General features: G+C 55.4%; 2 protein-coding genes across 5 annotated transcripts in view; one reads left to right on the top strand and one right to left on the bottom strand.

Moving 5' to 3' along the window:
• The first annotated feature begins 666 nt into the window (after positions 1–666).
• LOC120860325 (C-C motif chemokine 27-like) lies at positions 667–4,450 on the top strand. The gene is made up of 3 exons (XM_040236122.1): positions 667–3,813; positions 3,951–4,083; positions 4,277–4,450. The coding sequence occupies exons 1-3, from the start codon at positions 3,744–3,746 to the stop codon at positions 4,371–4,373; spliced, it is 300 nt and encodes a 99-aa protein (XP_040092056.1). The 5' UTR covers positions 667–3,743; the 3' UTR covers positions 4,374–4,450.
• A 72-nt stretch (positions 4,451–4,522) lies between these two features.
• LOC120860309 (interleukin-11 receptor subunit alpha) overlaps positions 4,523–13,323 on the bottom strand; it is a 9,649-nt gene continuing 848 nt past the window's right edge. For 2 of the 4 annotated variants that reach the window (XM_040236098.1, XM_040236097.1), the window contains exons 2-14: positions 13,069–13,181; positions 10,969–11,068; positions 10,633–10,693; positions 9,267–9,436; positions 9,018–9,132; positions 8,835–8,867; positions 8,583–8,749; positions 7,748–7,911; positions 6,628–6,769; positions 5,976–6,095; positions 5,760–5,856; positions 5,430–5,512; positions 4,523–4,934 (exon numbers count right to left, since the gene is read on the bottom strand). In XM_040236098.1, coding sequence (XP_040092032.1) covers positions 4,918–4,934; positions 5,430–5,512; positions 5,760–5,856; positions 5,976–6,095; positions 6,628–6,769; positions 7,748–7,911; positions 8,583–8,749; positions 8,835–8,867; positions 9,018–9,132; positions 9,267–9,436; positions 10,633–10,693; positions 10,969–11,068 — 1,269 coding nt within the window. In that variant the 5' untranslated portion in view covers positions 13,069–13,181 and the 3' untranslated portion in view covers positions 4,523–4,917. Of the gene's footprint in view, positions 4,935–5,429; positions 5,513–5,759; positions 5,857–5,975; positions 6,096–6,627; positions 6,770–7,747; positions 7,912–8,582; positions 8,750–8,834; positions 8,868–9,017; positions 9,133–9,266; positions 9,437–10,632; positions 10,694–10,968; positions 11,069–12,244; positions 13,305–13,323 lie in introns of those variants that run through there. The other 2 variants (XM_040236096.1, XM_040236095.1) reach the window with 2 other exon arrangements.

A 13,323-nucleotide genomic window follows, 5' to 3' on the forward strand; every position in this document is an offset into this window, starting at 1 on the left:
GTCTTGTCCACAGAATGACAGAGAAGGGGACCTGGGGTTGGGGAATTCTTGATCCAATCATGCCGCTCCCCAGGAGACGTTCGGAACCCAGGACATGTCGGGATTGAGGAGATACGAGGTGGCGCTGGAGGCGGAGGAGGAGTGAGTGGAGGCGGGGTTCTGCGGAGGAGGAACCTAAGCCGCTCCGGGGTTGGGGGGTTGGGAGGGCGCGTGTTCTTTGGGGGCGGGAGAAGCGGGAGGGGTGGGGCCTCTTAGGGGCGTGGGCTATCGAGAACCGCCTCTAGGGGGCGTGGCGAAGCCTTCCAAGAGAAGGGCCAGGCGTCCAAGGGGCGGAGTCTGTGGGGTCAGCCCCGCTCCGCCCCGCCCGGCTCTACCTTCTCTTTGCAGGATCTACTGGGGCTGCTTCTACTTTTTTCCCTGGCTGCGCATGTGGCGAAGGGAGCGGAGGTGAGGGGGCTGCGATACCGCGGACCTGCCCGGGGAATGGGCGAAGCTCAGTCCGGGAGAACCGATCGGGGGGCAGCTGGGAGCCCCCGCCCCATCTCATGCCAGTATCGGGTCGCCCCACAGCTCGGCGCACCCTCGGGAGCAGAAGCTGGAGCCTCTGCGGGGCCTGATGAGCTGTCTGTCAAGCGGCCTGGGCACTGCTCCCCAGCGCTCTGGCCGCAGCCTCCCCCGCCGCACCCCTGCCGCCACTGCTCAGCCAGCCGGTGCATTAAAGATTTAAACCCGAGCCACCGTGCTGCCCTCCTGACTCTGCCGCCGCTGCCGCCATTCGGGCTGGGAGCTGCTCTCCACGCCGGCTGTTTCCTTACTGACAGGGCCTCTCTCCCTGAGAGTGCCCCTCCGTGTACAGGCTCCCATTACTCCTAAGGGTCCTTCATCAGAATCAACCTCCGCTTACTATCAATGACTGCCTTCCACCACCTAATCCCTCACCCCGCCACACACACACTCATCACTCTGAGTGTCCTGTATGGAGGGAACTGAATAATCCTGACCTGGTCCTCCTCCCAGCCTGATCCCCGCATCCCTAAATTCTCACAACCCCAGCTCTCTGCTGCCACCTTCCTCCTAAACAGGACTTTGCCAAGTGTCTGAAGAATCTTCTCCTGGGAGAGGATCTAAAATATTTTTCAAGTCCATAGTTGTAGGAAGTAGGCTGTGAGAGGAGGGAAAGATTCATAGAAGCTGTACTGTCAGCCTGCCATAGGGGAATGACTTAGAACTGTTGAAGGTCTTTCCTACAGTTAACACCCCAGCTACTGGCTCCTCCAGTCTGATCCCAAGTTTAAAGATAATTGACATCAGGGAATTCCCTGATGGTCCAGTGGTTAAGATTGTGTGCTCCTACCATAGGGAGCACAGGTTCCATCCCAGGTTGGGAAACTAAGATCCTGCATGCCAGTGTGGTACAGCCAATAAATAAATAAATGAAGTACAAAGATTCTTGGCATCAGTCCCCCACGTTACCTCCCTAGGAGAACCTAGTGGCCCCTGCTCCCTACCTTCCTTGTCTGTCTTGTCATCTAGTTGGCCTGAAATCCACTAGTTCCTAAAGCGATGAAGGGTCAGGGACTCCTAGGGGATCTGCTTTCAATTAGGGACTCGCCCCAGCATCAGGGAGGGCACCAAGAATTAAGCTAAAGAGAGAGCTCAGTTTCTGAGTGGGGCAGAGCTGGCTTTTAGCCTGGGGCCGACCCTGCCATAGCAGGCTATAGCTGACCCTGTCTTTGGAGAAGCCAGAGGGGAGAGATGGGTACATATCTGGAAGACTTGGTTTCTTCCTTCCAAGCCCTCTGGACTGACTGGTCTGGGAAAGACTACACGGTGTGTGACAGACAGCCAGCTGATGAAGATTTGTGACAAGATGAGGGTGCCTTAGTGGCTGCACCAAGCTCTGGGGCACAAGTCCAGACTGGAGGGTGGGTAAAAGACTGTAAGGCCTCTGGTATTAGAAATTCCAAGATGAGTGACCTCTGAGTTGTGGCCACCCTCAAGAATGGACGCAGGCTCTTGAGGCATTTCCTCACAATGTCTGCATCAAGAACCCTGACCAAAGTGGAGCACCCTGTCCAACCCTGGACCTAAACCTCAGAATCCTCAGGATACTCAGACTTCCTGAATATCCACAAAACAGACTCCAGGGAAGGACCTCTGAGCCTTAACCTGGACAGGAGCATAAGGAGAAGCTCAAGTCGTTCAGCCTGGGAGGGAATGAGTCCCTATCCTGGGAGCTGATGGTCCCTTCTGATTGGTGCAGCAGGAAGATGCCCAGGGAAGTGTGAGTCCCTGTCCCAAGAGTAGGCCTGCCCCATAGAGAGTAGGTAGCTGGTCACAGAGCACAAGGTTGCAGACGGCATCCTTGAAACAACCAGATAAGCGCTGGATTATTGAGTTATGACTCAGGTTACGTTTCACATAGAGAGCAGGACAGGAGGGTTGAAATCTCCAGACCGAGAGTGGGAAATTCTTCAAGGGGCCAAGGGCACTAAACTTAGCAGCTTGCCCCAACCCTTTGCTGGTCCCAGCTTCTTGGAAAGGACAGGAGGAGGAAGAGGAGGCATAGCTTTGCATTGGGGTGGAGGGATTAAGGGGAAGAGGAGGTAAGGGCTGGATACAGGATTAAAAGAGAAGGGACAGGAAGGAGATGGGAGCTTGGGGTTTCAGCAAGAGTACGGGATGCAGAGGGTGTAAGGGTTGGTTGTGTGTGTGTGTGGCGGTGTGGGGTGGGTGGGGGGCATCTTCCAGGCCAACAATAGAAACAGGAATTTGAATAGAATAAAGGAGAGATAATTGAGCTCTGGAATCTGATGTCTCAAAAAGTCAAGGACTGGAAGCCCCAGGCCCCTGCTGGTAGGAGGCTGGCATCTCTGGAACAGGACTTGGCAAAAACAGGAAGGTAAGATTTCTTGGGTCTTTTATCTGTTTGACAGCAGCAACCTGGCACAAAAGAACTTTGATCTTCCCGCATGTACGCTCTTATCTACCTCATCCTTCCTCTGTCTCATCTTCCTGGGAAAGCAACCCCCACCTAAGTTATCCCCAAGGCACCTCATTACCACCCAAAAGGGACTTCTCCCAGCTTCTCACTCTGAATGTGACTAGCCCAGGTGAGACGACGACTCAGCCAAAAGGTCTGCTTTTGGGACCCATTCCCATCAATGTCTGCTGATAAGACAAGCAGGCTAGGACAGAAAACAGGGAGGGGAAAAGGAAAGCAAGCTGATGCCAGCCTGCCCTGTGCTCCCACCCTACCCACAGTGCCCCCATCAGAATTTGGGTGTGCTAGTGTGATTGTGTGACGGGATGATTTGTGAAAAAAAAACTGTGTGGGAGTGCAACTTTGAGTATAACTGGGGCTATATGATTCTGTCCGGGGTTGTCTGACCATGTGAGGTTGATCCAGTGACTGAGGTGTGACTGTGAATGTGTAACTACAGGTATGAGTGTGAATGTCCTCATTGGATGCCACTGTGGATCCTCTGACCCCCTTACTGTACCATCAGCCCCCACGTGCATAACCCATCTCCCCAGCTTCTCTGCCCAGGACTTAGGAGCCCATGGAAAACGGCAGTCCTAGGCAAGGAGGGGTCTGTGGTAATTAGAGCCCAGGAATGTCACAAGATGAGCAATACATCTTCACCTGCGGCTGACTCACCTGGCGCCCCAGGTATAAAAGGCACCCAGATAAAAGGTAGGGAAGGAGGAGGAGAGGGAAGGAAGTATCCAGGCTGAGCATCATGCAGGGGCCCTCACCCCCCAGCAGCCTCCTGCTGCTCCTGTTGTTCCTGAGCCCAGACCCCGGAGGAGGTGAGTGAGTCGGGGTCCAGAAGGCCCGGGTTTGGGTGAATGGGATGGAGGGAGAGGGGCCCAGGAAGCCCAGCCTCCAGCCTTCTGATGGAGTTTGGGGTCAGAAGCCCTCTGAACACACGGTCCTTTTCCCCTAGCATTCCCCCTGACACTCAGCACTGCATGCTGTACTCAGCTCTACCGACAGCCACTCCCAAACAAGCTACTGAGGAGGGTAATCCGAGTGGAACTTCAGGAAGCTGACGGAGACTGTCACCTCCAAGCCTTCGTGTGAGCTTTGACTCTGCCCCTGATTTGTCCCTGACTATGACCTCAGTCCCAACCCCGGATGCTGATTTCAACCCTATCCCGATTGCTAATTCTGATGCCAACTCAGGTTTTCATCTGGCCTTTGCCTCTAACTCCTGGGTCTCACCCTCATCCCCCCAGTTATGACCGTAGCTTTGAACCTTTCCTTTCCCAGGCTTCACCTGTCTCAACGCAAGGTCTGCATCCACCCCCAGAACCGCAGCCTGATTCGGTGGATTGAGCGCCAAGGGAAGAGGCTCCAGGGAACTTAGCCCAACCAGAGTTTGAAGCTCATGGGGAAAATGGGCTGGGGCCCCCAGTAGCCAAAGTAATAAAGCAGCGATGCACACTAGTCTCTGACTGTGGTCTCCAAGTTTGATGCACTCTCCTGTGAGTCCTGAATCTGGAGCTGTGAGACATGTCAATAGACAGAACCTCCTCATTCTCTTTATTCACACCCTCACAACTCCCTCCAGGGGCAAAGCCAAGAGCATAAGACCCACACACACTCCCCAGGTACCTATATACATACATGCAGAGAACACATGTCCCCTGCCTCACATACACTTGGACACACACAGCCATACACATCTACACACATACTTCAGGTAGACCTCCAGCTCTGGGATGAAGTCAGAGGTCCAGGAAGCTTTCAAAAGGCAAGTTGGGAACACAGAGTCTCATAGAAATGGGCTCCAAACAGAACTTCCAGCTGAGAACCCGCCTCCATGGGGATCTGCTGTCCTGCCTGGGTTCCATCTGTCCATCCATCCACACCAGCATTGGATGGAATCAGCTGAAGGCCTCCAAGGTCCTCTACAGGTTTGGGACTCCTACAAGAAAGAGGAAAATCAAGGGAGATGGTAGGCCTAGATCTTGTCCCAGATTCCCTGAGAATGAGGGAGGGGACCCAGTTATGAGCCCAACACTCCAAGAATGAATAGGGCAGCCACTTTTGTGTAAGCCCCAACACCCTGGGGATGAGGAAGTGGATCTAGCTCTGGGCCCAGGCACATCAAGAATAGGGGAGGGGATCCAGATACCCCAAGAATAAAGATGGACATCCAGCTCTGAGCATAATACCCTGAAAATGAAGGAGTCCCATCTAGGAGCCCCAGCATCCTACAAGAGACAGAAGAGACCCAACTCTAAGCCCAGGGACTCAAGAATGAAAGGCCCATCTCTGAGTCCAGAAGTCATAAGAATGAGGAGAGCCACCTTTGATTCCCAAAACCGTTATGAGGATTAAGGCATGTGGCTCTTAATCCATACAGTCAAAATGAGGTCACACAGTTCCCAAGTCCAAACCTCCCAGATGTCACACTCACCTGGAAGCTTGTCCACTGAAATCATTGGGGCCAAGAGCCCAGATTTTTGGGGTCCATCCTTCTCAACTGGCCTCAACCTTAGCCTACAGCACAAAAAAGAAGTTGTCTCCCTAACAATGTGGGGCATCTCAGACTCTTCCAAAAAGGTTTTATTAGTGAAGGGTTAAGAGAGGAAAGAGTAGAATCATGAAATTGGGAGTGGAAGAGGGAGGAGGAATGGTTCCAGAATCAGATATGCTGGGATTGGGGTCATGAGGAGTAGGAATGGGTGTGGTCTGTGGGTATCAGAGCATCTGTGTGGGATCAGAGGCTAAGGGGCCAGTCACTTACCAGAGCCCCAGTGCCAGGGCCCCAGCCACCAGTCCCAGGAAAGAGAAGATTCCCAAAGATGCCAGCACGGCCACCTGTTCCAGGGGGTCTCTGTGGTCTGAGGCAGAGGGTCAGATGTCAGCCGCAAGAGCAAGCCTGCCTGACCAGACTCGGTGTCCCCTTTTCCCTGGGGCTTTGTCATTCTCTCCCACCTTTTGCCCATCTGCTCAAGCTCACCAAGTGGCTGTGGGTCGGGTAGAAGGGACGGCCTTGGGGGAGCAGGGCTGTCTGCCTGAGGTTCTTCCTCTGTCTGTGTATGTTGCTGGTCCCCGACTGATATCTCCTTCGGTAGGGGCTCTGGAGGGAGATGAGACCTGAGAACTGTCCACGATGGGTGGGGACAGAGGCCTGAGCCTGCCAGGTGCCAGGGAGGCCAGGGCCAGGGTTGGACCCTGCGGTGCCTAGGAGGCAGAGCTCGAAGGGGCAGAGCCAGCTTTCAGTAAGTAAGCAGGGGTAAAGGCTGAGTGAAAGTGAAAGTGAAGTCACTCAGTCGCGTCCGACTCTTTGTGACCCTGTGGACTGTAGCCCACCAGGCTCCTCCACCCATGGGATTCTCCAGGCAAGAATACTGGAGTGGGTTGCCATTTCCTTCTCCAGGGGATCTTCCCGACCCAGGGATCGAACCCAGGTCTCCCTGCATTGCAGGCATAGGCTTTAACCTCTGAGCCACCAGGGAAGCTGAGAGACAGGGTCAAAGCTAGGGCGGGGCTTAAGTTAGGGTAGGGCTGCAGGCAGCACAGCTGAAGCCTGGGGCCGCAAGTGCAATGTGGCCAGCTAATCACTGCAGATAGATAGGCTTGGCCTCTGCCCTTTCCTTAGGCTCTCTCACCGGTGCTTGGAGTCCCCCAGGCCTCGGGGCTCCAGGAGCTCCAGGTGCCAGCGTCCAGAAAGTCCCGGGCACTGACCCGCACTACGTGGGGCAGCCCAGCCACGGCATCGGTGATCACCTCCTCCAATCCAGCTGGCTCCACCTGGGAGTGCAGATAGTTCCCTGGCAGGTTATCCAGTTATAAGCACTCAGCCTTCCTGCCCTCCCACACCCCTCCAGCCCCAGTGTGCAAAAAGCACCCTTTCCTCCCAGTCCAGTCCCTGTCAGTCTGATGCAGCCTTCTGAGCCTCATATAGGGTGGCTGGTGGTGTTAGGTCTACAGCTAGCATTCACAAGACAAAAGGGCATAGTGGCTCCGCAGATAGGCTATGATTTCAGACTGACTGCCTGGATTCAGATCTTTGCTGTACCACTTACTGAGTCACCTTGGGCCTCTCTCTGTGCCTCAGTTTCTCCATTTGTAAAATAGAGGTGAAGTCACTCAGTCGTGTCCAACTCTTTGTGACCCCATGGACAGTAGCCTGCACCAGGCTCCTCCGTCCATGGGATTTTCTAGGCAAGAGTACTGGAGTGGGTTGCCATTTCCTTCTCCAGGGAATCTTCCCGACCCAGGGATTGAACCCCGGTCTCCTGCATTGCAGGCAGAAGCTTTACCATCTGAGCCACCAGGGAAGTCCTGGTCTACACCTAAAGGAGATAGTAAATGTGAAGCAAGGTGCTTGACAGACAGTAAATATTGGTTATTATCTGAGGCAGCTGCTCTCCGGGCCTGATGCTAGCCAATCTCTGCCACCTCCAGAGGTGGGAATTCACCTTTATTCACACATGAGTATATCAGTGTCTGTGCCTCTGGGTGAAAGGCCCTCCCTTTCCTAGAAAAGTTATTTTTAAAAAGTCACTGCTATCTACCCACAGATGGGCTGACATCAGTTATAGCCCTGGAGGGCGGAGGGAGGAGGCGCAGTTCCCGTGACAAGGCCTGGCCTAGGGAGAGTGCTCTGTAGGTGGGGAGCCCACGGGGCATCAGTGACCTCCCAGATCTGATCATGCAGAACACCAGCAACAGGAAACTAGAGACAGGACCCACAGCCCCAGGCCAGGGTGCACTCCAAGGCCTCACCGTAGACCAGGCTGGATGCTGTGCTGGACGGTATTGCAGCCGGAACTTGAGCAGGAAGTGGGGCTGGCGGGGCCAGGAGGCAGGGTACAACCAGGTAGCACGCAGGCGGCGAGGATAGCCAGGCACCGACTCTACCCGCAGCCCCTGGGGCGGGTCAGGGCGCACTGAGGGCAGGTGAAGGGGGAGGGGGGACACAAAGTCAGGGCACAAGAGAGGTGCTCATCCTTCCCCCATCGCCTCCTGAGGGAAGGCGGGTGTGTGCCTAAAAGTCCCAGAGGGGAGGCACTGCCAAGGAACTTGGGGAAATCTTAGGCTTGATCATCCCTTAGGCTCAGGATCTGTCATCCCTGTTATCTGAGGATGGATTTTTGAAATGTTTGTTGAGTGAGTTAAAGAGTGATCTGTTTTCCCTCCAAGGAAGATGAGTTGGCCTAAATTCCAGCCAGAGCCTTCGTGATCCCCTCCTACACACAGGTCAAGAGGAAGCCAGAGAGGGCTTTCCACTGGGCAGGGAGGATGCGAGATGGAGCTGCCTTCAGCACCGGGCCTGGAAGCAGAGAGGCAGCACTGGGGTCAGGCAGCCAGGGAAGGGGGAAGGTGGCAGTAACCTCTAGAAGCTGAAGTAACCCTGCCTCCTAGGGTTCTGATCTCTTTGGATTCTGCTGAAGTCTCCCTGGGGGCCATCTGTGTGCTGAAATGGACCTGTGTTGGGAGGGAACTGTGTGGGAGCTCAGCGGGAGGAGGGTTATGAATTACGAGGGTATCTATACTCTGGGGTCCAATCTGGGGTCTCTGCGGTAGGGATCTGGGGAGACCTCTAGGACTGGGTACTCACAGATGCTCTGCAAGCTCACATCCAGCAGGCGGGTGCTGGCCCCCAGGGGGTTCACCTCAGTCACATTGACCCGATACTGGCTCCAGAACTCTGCCCCGTGGACTATGCAGCGGGCCGCCCCAGGGGGGTCCTGTAAGCATGGCCAGGGCCCCGTGGATGGACTCATCCTAGGAGGAAGGATGTGGTCTTGAACTCTGGAAATGCTCGCTGTGGGATCCAGCTGGAGCCCCCAGCGTCCCCCTCACGTCCTACCTTTGGCCATCAGCTCCCGCCACAGTCTTCTTCCTGGCAGGGAAGAGGTCATCTGAGGTCAGGAAGGAAAGGAGAGTCCTCCCTCTCTCTCAGGCCTCCTTCAGTACCTCCCCACCTACTCCCACACCCACGTTTTGCTATACACCCAAACATATAGGCATACACAGCCGGTGCTGGACACACCTGTAGGAGGTGAGGTAGCGGGTGGGTAAACCGCTAACCTGGCTGGGACTCCAAGTGCAGGAGAAGTTCTCATAGTCAGCAGCCCGGCAGGAAACAACAGGGCGGGCCGGGGGGTCTAGAGGCAGAGGGCGCAGCTGCAGAGTGAGAAGCCCCCAGGCCCTCCCCATCCCAGAGGGCTTCCTCTGGGCCTGCAGTCCCTCAGGAGCCCCACTTCTCATCGCCCCCCCAGAACACTCCTCCCCAACTCACAGCCTAGCCGCAGGGTCACCATGCCCCCAAGCGCACCGTCCAGGGTCCGGCAGGTATAGGTGCCCTCGTCAGTGCTTTCTGCCCGGGCCAGGACCAGTTCCGGCCCTAGCCCAGAGGCAGGTCCCTGGAGCAGCCTTGTCTCCCCGTCCCGAAACCAGGACACCGGGGTCCTGAGGGTGAGACGAGATGATGATAGATGGAAGGAAGAGTCAAAGTATGAGTCAGACCACGCCATAGCTCTCCCCTGGCTTCTTGGTGTGCTTGTGGTAAAATTCAAACTCCATTTGCTGGCTTACAAAGCCCCTGGTGATCTAGCCCTCACCTTACTTTTCTTCATCACCTCGCTCTCTCCCCTTCCACCACTGGACTTCAGTTAGGTTATGCTTCTTTCAGTTCAAGACTATGGAGCTCAGGAATTCCCTAGTGGTCCAGTGGTTAGGACTCTGTGCTTCCACTGCTGAGGGCCCAGGTTCGATCCCTGGTCGGGAAACTAGGATTCTGCAAGCCAGAGCATGGCCAAAAATAAATGAAGTTTAAAAGTTTAAAACTGTGATTTTTTTTTTAAAGTATGGAACTCACTCCCACTTCAGGGCTTTGCACTAGCTGTTCTCTCTGTCAGGAATGCTGCTTATACCATAACCTTGACTTCCCTGGTGGCTCAGATGGTAAAGCGTCTGTCTACAATGCAGGAGACCCGGGTTCGAGCCCTGGGTTGGGAAGATCGCCTGGAGAAGGTAAAATGGCAATCCGCTCCAGTACTATTGCCTGGAAAATCCCATGGACAGAGGAGCCTGGTAGGCTACAGTCTATGGGGTCGCAAAGAGTCGGACATGACTGAGCGACTTCACTTCCACTTTACTTTCAGAAATCAGCATCAGTATCACCTTCTCATGGATTCCCCTAATGGTCCAGTGTCTAAGACTCCACATTCCCCCAAGTTTGATCCCTTGTCGGGGAATTAGATCCCACATGCCACAACTAAGACCCAGTGCAACCAAATAAAATATATATATATCACCTCCTCAGAGAGGCCTTCCCTGATGACCAATAAAAAGCGATCATTCAGTTCTCCTCTTCCACATCACTCCCTTTTGATTTCCTGCCCTGCAGGCATTACTACCTGGCATCTTGCCTGGCTTGTGCACTGCTATATCCCAGGTCTAGCTAGAAGAGACCAGGCAATTAGCAGGCACTCAGTACATGTAGGTTGAAGGTTCAGTTGAATAAGGATGGTTTGAGGGTTAGGACAGAGAGGTGAAGGTTATAGATACAAGGGGCAAGGATGGGAGGGGTCTGAGGACTGGGCAAGGTCAAGAAAGCATCATGAGAGGGTTCCATCAACCCAACAGGCCAGCGGAGCACTTACCCAGCAGTCACTCCAGGGCAACACAGCGTCAGGGCCCTGCCAGGCTGCCCATACTGGACCCCTGTGGAAGGCACTTCTGAGCAGAGGCTCTTCCTTTCCCTCTCTCCCATCCTACCCCACACTTTGTGAGAGTGACAGGATAAGGGGTGGACTTTTAAGACCCGAGTGCATCATGTTATAATCTGGAGACAGAGCTCAAAGGGCAGGGTGGAGAGGGAATGTTGCCAGGTTGGATGTCAGCGGTTGGGAGGGTCACAGGGCAGGCCTGAGAAGGGGCCACAGTGCTGGTGGCATCACAAATCAGAGTTGGGGGTCATAGAGCAGGATTCTTCTCACCTGGGGGGCCCCAGGCCTGGGGGCAGGGAGAGGAGGCAGACACCAGGGCTGCAGCCACGGCCACCAGGACCCTGCTCAGCCCTGAGCAGCTGCTGCTCATCTGCGAGGAGAAAGGCAAGGTCAGCGATACCCCATGCCCAAGACGGGAGGCTAAAGCCTGCCTCCTCCTCTTCCAAACTGGGGCTTTCTAGGAGGAAAAGAGGATCCATGTGGGGTAAGGCTATCAGACATCACTGGAGGATCTGATGTAAGGTCCCCTTTCCACCATACACCTAGTGCTGTGTGTGAGTACACACACACACACACACACACACCCCATCACACACCATCATACCCTCCTTCTCAGCCATGGGCTTAGGGCCCAGAACAAAAGCCCGAGGCAACAGCCTCTGCCAGCACCGCCACCCCCCTTCCCCCCGCACCACCCTTGGCGCCCACCCCTGGCACCAAGTGCTGGCTCAGCCTCCATCACTCCCATTAACTCCTCCAATCCAGCTGTTGGGAATTTCATGTCCATCCCCACCTGGCCCAGGGACAGCCGCTGCCTCTGACTGACCTGTGGCCACCCTTGTCACCCTGGGGCGGGGATTGTCAAGGGTGGGTCTGAGCCCACCCTGCTCCCCTGCCATGAGGCCTAGCCCTGCCCTTGCTGCCAAGCCTGGCCCCTTGCTCTGGCTATTTGGGCCGCTCCTCTGAGCCTGACTCTGGAATCTTGTTGGTCTTGAGCCTGGGAGGCTGGACAGGGCTAGGGTGCAGGCTGAGGCTGCAGAGTTAAGCAGATCCAGATGCCCGGGCTGCTGCCAGAGGCTGGGGTGGGCGAGGAGCCAGCAGATGGAGACAGGGTGGCGGGAGGGGAGAGGAGGCTGAGAGAAGCTAGGAGCCCGGGGGGAACAGGAGGCTGGGTGGGGGCCACGGGACCAGAGATGCAAGAGATCAGGACTGGGAGGCAGTGGGGGCTGGGCTAGGGCAGCAGGATCTCACAAAGGCTGAAAACATAACCAACTGTGTATGTGTCGGGGATTGGGGTGCTACAAGAGAGGGATTCAGGCTGGGAGAAAACAGGAGGAGGAAGGCAGTGGGGAGGTGGGAACTGGGGCAGGAGAAGGGGCAGACGGGGAGAGGGCCCCAGGCAAGGGCTCTAGAAGAGGGAGAGCCCAAATCACCCCCACCCACAGAACTGAGCAGGGACCTCTATGTGTCTCTGTGTCTGTCTGAGTGTGTCCAGTGGCTCACCCCAGCCCCCCAGCCACATTTACCCAGCTCAGCCCTGCCCTACCTCGTTGATCCCAGTGGCTGACCGTCCATGGCCTCCAGGACTTCCTCCCACCAGCTACAGTACCGTCTCAGCTCCACTCAGTTCTGCGACCCCAGAATCGTCCCCTCCTTCCCCTTCCCTGCCCCCGCCCCTCTGCGCCCCCGCAGCTCCGCAGGCCCCTAGCCAGGCCCCCTCCCCCTCCTCCCGCCTCCCCTCCCACCCCCTCTCACCCAAGGCCCTGGGAAGGGAAGAGGCCTCCCCCAAGTCTGGAAAGGAAGCCACAGGCACAGCCAGGCACAGCCAGAGAGAAAGGAAGGAGGGCTGCTCTGTCCCTGTCAGTGCGAGGTTCCCTGTGTTCTCACACAGCCAAACACAGGCTCACTCAAGGGGGGATTCCCTAGGCACCATCAACAAAGACACTCCCCTGAACACACGTGGACACAGTCAAATGAAAAAGCAGACACACACTTGTGCTTCCACTCTTTTCATATTAACTTCCCAGCAAATATTTCCTTAGGGTACAGCCGGCTGTGTTTTAAGGGGAAGAGAGGCCCCATGTTGAGGGATATAAAGAAAAGCCAAAGAGTCCAGCTTCCTCCTCCCTGGACGTTCCAGCCATTTCTCACCTCCCCCTACCTCCCTCCTCTCCTCTTCAGGCCCCAGCACCAGGAAATGCCTTTGGTCCCTGGTGCCAGACTCACAAGACCCACACTTACCCTCAGACACACAATCTTAGATACAGCCACTCACAGTTACACCGACACACTGAGACATGTACATTTACACATACCCAGACACGCACAAAGACACAGACATCGAAGTCTTCCTTGCACAGTCACACATACACTTAGCACTCTGCCCCTGGGATGGGGGTCACAGCACTCCCTGTGAGCAACTCCTCATCATGGTTTAAGCTTCTTCCAAGGGGCTCTTAGCAGACATCCCTGGAGAGACGAAACTGTGAAGAGACACAGAGTGTGAGCTCCAGGAAAAAAGGAATAGGGAGAGAAAAAGACATATAGAAAACTGAGTCAGCCAGGGAAACAGAAAATAAGGATCAAAGGGCCAGTGACAGGAGCACTAAAAGAAGGGGAAGCCAA

The sequence above is a fragment of the Oryx dammah genome, unplaced genomic scaffold (genome assembly GCF_014754425.2).
Source record: "Oryx dammah isolate SB20612 unplaced genomic scaffold, SCBI_Odam_1.1 HiC_scaffold_11056, whole genome shotgun sequence".
NCBI lineage: Eukaryota > Metazoa > Chordata > Mammalia > Artiodactyla > Bovidae > Oryx > Oryx dammah.

Bases quoted from the DNA above. Each gene is read 5' to 3' on its own strand.
- LOC120860325 (XM_040236122.1), top strand. From the start codon at position 3,744: ATGCAGGGGCCCTCACCCCCCAGCAGCCTCCTGCTGCTCCTGTTGTTC. The intron at 3,814-3,950 runs GTGAGTGAGTCG...CTTTTCCCCTAG, and splicing joins GAGCCCAGACCCCGGAGGAG to CATTCCCCCTGACACTCAGC. The intron at 4,084-4,276 runs GTGAGCTTTGAC...TTCCTTTCCCAG, and splicing joins TGTCACCTCCAAGCCTTCGT to GCTTCACCTGTCTCAACGCA.